General features: G+C 48.1%; 1 protein-coding gene across 1 annotated transcript; it reads left to right on the plus strand.

The window, feature by feature from the left end:
• Window positions 1-2,574: 2,574 nt before the first annotated feature.
• LOC141026823 (uncharacterized) lies at window positions 2,575-3,372 on the plus strand. The gene has a single exon (XM_073503676.1). The coding sequence runs from the start codon at window positions 2,575-2,577 to the stop codon at window positions 3,370-3,372; it is 798 nt and encodes a 265-aa protein (XP_073359777.1).
• The last annotated feature ends 4,367 nt before the right edge of the window (window positions 3,373-7,739 follow it).

Below are 7,739 nucleotides of genomic sequence, written 5' to 3' on the forward strand. Positions count from 1 at the left end.
GAATTCGTCTATATTTGGGGGGACTTTATTGCAAGTCCAACAATTTGCAGTGGTAATTGAGTTTGTTTCTAGGCACAACAATGAGCGCTGGACTCTTGTGGTGGTCTATGGACCTTGTCAGGGGGAAGCCAGGGATAATTTTGTAAACTGGTTATATCACCTGAACATTCCTGTGGATGAGAATTGGCTGTTATTGGGGGATTTTAACTTCTTACGGTCTATGGATAACAGGAATCTACCTGGTGGTGATCTGAATGACATGTTCATCTTTAATGAGATAATTGGACACCTCGGCCTTTTGGAGTTGCCCATCAAAGGCAGGTCCTACACTTGGTCCAATATGCAGGATGATCCACTTCTTGAGCAGCTTGACTGGTTCTTCACTTCTGTCGATTGGATCTCTGATTATCCCATGACTGAGGTGTTACCTCTTGCCAGGACTGCTTCTGACCATGTGCCCTGTATGGTTACAATTAAAACTTCTATTCCCAAGTCTAATATCTTTAGGTTTGAGAACTATTGGTTGGAGTTGGAGGGTTTTATGGATTGTGTGGATTCCTCATGGCAGAAACAATCCAGAAAGGGCCATATTACTGCCAGGATAGCTGACAAATTTAAGTCCTTGAGAATGTGTCTCAAAAGGTGGCAGAAGAGCATTTCTAAACTGAAAACTCTCATTTGTAAATGCAATAGTGTTATCCTGCTCTTGGATGAGCTTGAGGAATATAGAAAACTCTACAGACAGGAATCAAATTTCAGGATTGTGGTTAAATGCCATGTTGAGAAATTGCTCCACCTTCAATGTCTTTATTGGAGGAAACGATGTACTATCAGATACATCAAAGTGGGTGGTGAGAACACTAAGTTCTTTCATGCTATGGCCACGGAGAGATACCGAAGAAATTCTATTGCTAGCTTAAAACTGCATGATGGTACGGTGGTGACTGATCATTCCCAAATGGAGGGTATTATCTGGGATTGTTTCAAGAACAGAATGGGTTCTTCCAGGGGAATTAAAATGGGCTTTGATCTTTCTTCCCTTATTGAACCCGTTGTGGGACTGGATGTTCTCACTAAGCCTTTTGAGAAGGAGGAAATGGACTTGATTATCAAGCACATGCCAGTTGATAAAGCTCCAGGTCCAGATGGTTTTAATGGTCTTTTCTTCAAAAGATGCTGGCACATAATTTCTCAGGATTTCTATGAACTGGCCCAGGCTTTCTTTCAGGGTACTGCCCATCTGGAGAATATCAATGACTCTTACATAACTTTGGTGCCCAAGAAGCCCTCCCCTGAGGAGGTGGGTGATTACAGACCTATATCTTTAACAGGAATGGGTCTTAAGTTTCTGTCTAAGATGGCAGCCAATAGGTTTCAAGAGGTGATTATGCAGTGTGTTCACAAGAACCAATATGGTTTCATAAAAAGTAGAACAATTCAGGATTGTATTGGGTGGACCTTTGAGTATTTGCACCAGTGTCATCAGTCCAAGAGACCTATTGTGATTCTAAAGTTGGATTTTGAAAAGGCTTTTGACTCCCTCGAGCATGAGGCCATTGTGCAAATTCTGAGACATAAGGGCTTTAATGAGAAGTGGATCCTTTGGATGAAGCAGCTTCTCTCCACAGGTACCTCCTCTGTTCTGCTTAATGGTGTCCCTGGTAGGAAGTTCAGGTGCAAAAAGGGTGTCAGACAGGGTGATCCAGTCTCTCCTCTCTTGTTTGTCCTAGCTGCTGATCTTCTGCAGACTGTAATTAATGATATGTTCAGAAGGGGCATTCTTCAGTTACCTATTCCTTGTCATGATCAGGATTACCCTGTAGTTCAGTATGCTGATGATACTCTTATTATCTTGCCTGCTGACAAGGATCAACTCTTAGCTCTAAAGGATATGCTCAGGATCTTCTCTGAGTCCACTGGTCTGGATGTGAACTATCATAAATCCTTTATTATTCCCATCAATGTGGACACTGCTGTCATGGCTGAATTAGCTTCTGCTTTTGGATGCCAGATTGGGAAAATGCCTTTTACCTATCTTGGGTTGCCAGTGGGAACTACAAGGCCTAAAATGCTGGATTTTATGCCACTGGTTGATTGCATGGAGAGAGAATGACAGCCAGTTCATCTTTTCTGAATCAGGGGGAAAGGCTGCAGTTCCTTAATTCTACTTTGTCATCTATGCCCATTTTCTTCTTGTGCAGTTTGGCTGTCCCAGCTGGAATTCTTAAACAATTGGAAAGAATCCAGAGGCAATGTCTCTGGAGGAGGAATAGGGGTCAGCCTGCACCCTCCCTAGCTGCTTGGGACCTTATTTGCAGGCCAAAAAACAGGGGAGGTCTTGGCATCCTCAACCTTGGTTCCCAGAATGTTGCACTTTTGATCAAACATGCCAATAATTTCCTTAATAAAAAGGATCTTCCTTGGGTTTCTTTAATTTGGGATACTTACTACCATAATAGGGTCCCTCAGGGAACTTCTGATTGTGGCTCATTCTGGTGGAAGGATATTTGCAAGGTCATGCATCATTTTAGGGAGTGTGCTTGGGTTTAGATTAATGCAGGGAACACTGCCCTCATGTGGTCAGATAACTTACAGTTTGATGGTCAGGTGTCTAGCCTTCAGCTCAGATTTCCCAGGCTCTACTCCTATGTTAAGGACCCCTGGGTTATTGCTATGGAATTCTTGGGCTCTCAGGACATTTTCCAGCATTTCCACCTTCCTTTGTCCAGCCAGGCTTTTGATGAACTGACTATTCTCCAGTCTATGTTGGGTGACCTTATTAGAGCACCTGGGTCCAAGGATATTTGGTTTTGGAAGGGCACTGCCAAGGGATACTCACCAAAGCTGTTTTACTCACATACTTTTGTCTCTGCATCTTTCAACCCTTTGACAGCTTGGATCTGGAAGTCCTCTTGTACAATGAAAATCAAAGTTTTTGCTTGGATGCTTATTATGGACAGATTGAACACCAAGGACATGGTGGAGAGGAGGCATTGGCACTTGGAGGATGGAGTGAGCTGTGTCCTTTGCTCTTTGCAGACTAGGGAGACAAGAGATCATTTGTTCTTCAATTGCAACTTTAGTGTCAGAATTTGGAACTATCTGCAAATTGATTGGTCTTCTGGTGACTCCATGGCTCATTTGGTCCTTAATGCTAGCAGGAGTTTTAGGAAGCCCTTCTTCACTGAAGTGGTGTTCATTGCTTGCTGGAATATCTGGATCATCAGGAATGCTAAGGTCTTCAGGCATGAGAGGGCTAGATTTAATAAATGGAGGTCTGCTTTTATACATGACATCAGCTTAATGCAATATAGAGTGAAAGCTGCCTACAAAGATGATCTTCTACGCTGGATTTCATTTCTGCCACCTTGAGGCCTTTAATATGTATCTTATACCCTGTTTTTCTACTTCTTCCCCTAGATTCTTTGATTACCTCTTGTAATCCCCCCTTTTTCTATACCTGTACTGTATATATTTTCTCAATAAAGTTTTGATATGCTGTGGGGGTTTCCCCTACAGTTCCCAGTCAAAAAAAAACAGTAGCCCATGGAGGGTGGTTGAATAGGAGCCCGTAGAGAGGGCTGGTTGAACAGTAGCCGGTGGAGTAGCGCACGGTGGAGGCTGGATGAACAGTAGCCCGTGGATGAACAGTCGTAGGTGGAGGCTGGAGGAGGTCGACGGTGGATGAACAGTAGCCCATGGAGGCTGGAGGGGGTCGACGGTGGAGATGAACAGTATCCTGTGGAGTCCCGTTTTGCGGTACGCCACACCCCTCCCGATGAGAAGGACCCCTGTTTTGACCGTAGCGCTCCAAAACAAGTCTGTTTCCTCCGTTTTGCGGTATGCCACACCCCTCCCGATCAACAGGACCCGGTTTCGACTGTAGGAGGACCGTTTCCTCCGTTTTGCGGTACGCCAGACCCCTCCCGATGAACAGGATCCCATTTCGAACGTGCCCGGTCCAACACAAGGCCGTTTCCTCCGTTCTGCAGTATGCCAGGCCTCGTTTCCATCGGCTATTCCGTCCAAGCCCTCCCGATGAACACGACGACGCATTTCATTCCGACCCAGCCGGTTGGCTCCCCATGAACACGACGACGATGCAGTTTCTCCGTTCCGACCCAGCCATGTACACGAGCCATGGCCGTACGTATGCGCGATTAGGCGTTCAAGACCCCGCCCGTATGTATGTACGTGGTCGTATTTTCTTTCTTGCAAACTGGCTGCTGTACGTACATGTACATGCTATGTGCGCGCTTCTACTACGACACGTGCGCACCTCTACATCGACCAGTATGTACATACACGTTCGCGACCAGAATGACGACGCTACATACGCTTCGACCAGGTGGGTCCCGACTGTCAGGCACTTCCTTGCGTGCGAAGATGTAGCTGGTGGGTCCCAGCAGTCAGGGGGAAACGTTTTTTCGTGAAATACGGTGGCCCGTCCGGTGGGTCCCCACTGTCAGGTGGAGGAATAATTATTTTGCGCGTAATAAGGAGGCACTTCCTTGCTGTGGCCGTGGACCCAGCTGTCAACCCCTCCATGTACAGTCCACGTATGATGGAAGCCGTTCCTTGACCACATTGACCACGCCGCGCCGAGAGCACCAGGGCGGTGGACAACGGCGAGGCCTAGGAAGAGGACAACGTGGAGCTAGGGAAGACGCGGCAGTGGATGCCCATGCGTAGAGGAGTATGAGGGTTCACTGGTTCGCTGCGGTGTGAGGCTGTCGTTGCCGCAGAATAACAGGGGGTGTGGGTGAGTAGAGGGATGGCCTGGCCAGCGGTGGGAGTAGTAGGGGGTGGTGAGGCCTCCGCGGCATTGCAGCCGGTCACGGGAGGCAGGAGCACGAGGCTCGACCGGCGCTGGTTTGGGCGGCTGGAGCAAGAAGACCGGAGGTTGACGAAGCACTACGGTCGTTGGATGGACATCCTACGGTCACTGGAGCTAGAATCGTGCATATTGACTAAGTTGACAAAGCCCTCCGTCCCCGTCAACTTAGTAGGCCCACAAGTCAGCCTGCCACTATACTGGGTCCCAGCTAGCAGGGGGAGTATTCATTCTTTTGTGCGTAATAAGGAGGCACATCCTTGCGTGCGAAGATATAGCTGGTCGGTCCGAGCGGTCAGCAGAGGTAACGTTTTTTTTTGCGAAATACAGAGGCCCTTTCGGTGGGTCCCAGATGTCAGGTGGAGGGATCATTATTTTGCGCCTAATAAGGAGGCATTTCCTTGCGTGCAACCGTGGACCCAGCTGTCAGCCTCTCCACGTACAGTCCACTTCAGATGCAAGTCGGTCGTTGACCATGTTGACCAGGCCGCACCGAGAGCACCAGGGCGGTGGACGACGGCGAGGCCTAGGAAGGGAACGACACAGAGCCAGGGAAGACTCGGAAGTTGTTTCCCACGTGGAGGGGAGTAGAGGGATGGCTAGGCCAGATGGGAGTACGGTCGGGCGGTCAAGCTTGCGCGGCAGCATAGCCGGCCGCGGGGAGGAGGGAGCAGGCTGTCCCGCCGGCGCTTGTTTGAGCGGCTGGAGCAGGAAGAGCAGAGGTTGAAGAAGCACGACGGCCGTTGGATGGACATCCAACAGTCACTGCTTGTGCGTCAACCTTTTTTTAGGAAAGCCTCAAATCTGTGGAAAACAGCATACAACCCATCTGCCATTATTTCTAATAATTTACAGCCCATTTGCTAATTCTTAAGGTTTTTTTGGAGCCCATATTCTTTTTGTTAGCATTACAGTCCATATTGTGGCCACGGCTAAAAAATTATACGAAATTTTGCATATTTCGGTGCGGTCCGAACTGTTTTTAATCCCAAAATTTCGAGTCACATTCAAACTGATTTTAAAAATAAATGTATATCAATATAAAATCCAAGAAATTGTCCATGCATAAAAATCAATGCAATTTAAAATCTTGAAATGAAAAAAAACAAATTTGAAACTAATTGCCGGTTTGATGTGTTTTAAAAATGTACAGCCCATTTCTCATTACTGATAGGCCATTTTCTCGGCCATCCGAATGAAGCTCTCCTTGTCTTGAAAGATTTGCAGCCCAACAGGCCTGACAAAGCGACTTACTTGGCAAATCACAAAAAAACTAGGGTGTGGGCGTGGACCCAGCTGTCAGCCTCTCCACCTACAATACTCTTCCGATGGAAGTTGGTCGTTGACCACATTGACTACGCCGCGCCGAGAGCACCAAGGCAGTTGACGATGGCGAGACCTAGGAAGGGGACGACGCGGAGCCGGGGAAGACGCGGTAGTGGATGCCCACGCGGAGAGGAGTACGAGGGTTCACTGGTTCGGCTGCGGTGTGAGGCTGCCGTCGCCGCAGAATAACAGGGGGAGTGGGTGAGTGGGGGGATGGCCTGGCCAGCGGTGGGAGTAGTATGGGGGCAGTGAGGCCTCCGTGGCAGCACAGCCGGCCACGGGAGGCAAGAGCAGGCGGCACGACCAGTGCTGCTTTGGGCGGCTGGAGCAAGAAGACCAGAGGTTGAAGAAGCACTATGGTCGTTGGATGGCCATCGTACGGTCACTAGAGCTAGAATCGTTCATATTGACTAAGTTGACAAAGCCCTCCGTCCCCATCAACTTAGTAGGCCCACAAGTCAGCCACCCACTATGGTGGGTCCCAGATAGCAGGGGGTATTCATATTTTTGTGCGTAATAAGGAGGCACTTCCTTGCGTGCGAAGCTATAGCTGGTGGGTCCCACCTGTCAGCGGGGGGAACATTTTTTTCGCGAAATACAGAGGCCCTTCCCGTGGGTCCTAGCTATCAGGTGGAGGAATCATTATTTTGCATGTGATAAGGAGGCATTTCCCTGCGTGCGGCCCTGGTCCCAGCTATCAGCCTCTCCATGTACAGTCCACTTCCGATGGATGTCGTTCATTGACCATGTTGACCAGGCCGCGCCGAGAGCACCAGGGTGGTGGACGACGGCGAGGCCTAGGAAGGGAATGACACGGAGCCAGGGAAGACTTGGCAGTTGTTTCCCATGCGGAGGAGTACGAGGGTTTACTGGTTCGTCTGCCGTCCGCGGAGAATAACAGCAGGTGTGGGTGAGTAGAGGGATGGCTAGGCCAGCGATGGGAGAAAGGTGGGGCGGTGAGGCCTGCGCGGCAGCATAGCCGGCCGCGGGAGGAGGGAGCAGGCAGTCCTGCCGGCGCTTGTTTGAGCGGCTGGAGTAGGAAGAGCAGAGATTGAAGAAGCACGACAGCCGTTGGATGGACATCCAACAGTCGCTGCTCTCGTGTGCATTATTTCTAATAATGTACAGTGCATTTGCTAATTCTTAAGAATTTTTTGGAGCCCATCTTCTTTTTGTTAGCATTACACCCCATATTGTGGCCACGGTTAAGAAGTATACGAAATTTTGCATATTTCGATGCGGTCAACTATTTTTAATCCCGAAATATCGATTCACATTTAAACTATTTTGAAAACTAATTTATATAAATATAAAATCCAAATAATTGTCCACGCATAAAAATCAATGGAATTTAAAATCTTGTAATGAAAAAAATTGAAACTAATTCCCGGTTTGATGTGTTTTAAAAATGTACAGCCCATTTCTGGGCAAACTGAATGAAACTCTCCTCGTCTTGAAAGATTTGCAGCCCAGCAGGGCTGATAAAGCAAGTAGGCCTCGTTTGGGTATTTCTTAAAAAAATAGAACTGGGCTAGCCATTTTCAGCAAGAAAAAAACACAACTGGGCTCATGATGTGGT

Source organism: Aegilops tauschii, chromosome 7, assembly GCF_002575655.3.
Source record: "Aegilops tauschii subsp. strangulata cultivar AL8/78 chromosome 7, Aet v6.0, whole genome shotgun sequence".
Classification (NCBI taxonomy): domain Eukaryota; kingdom Viridiplantae; phylum Streptophyta; class Magnoliopsida; order Poales; family Poaceae; genus Aegilops; species Aegilops tauschii.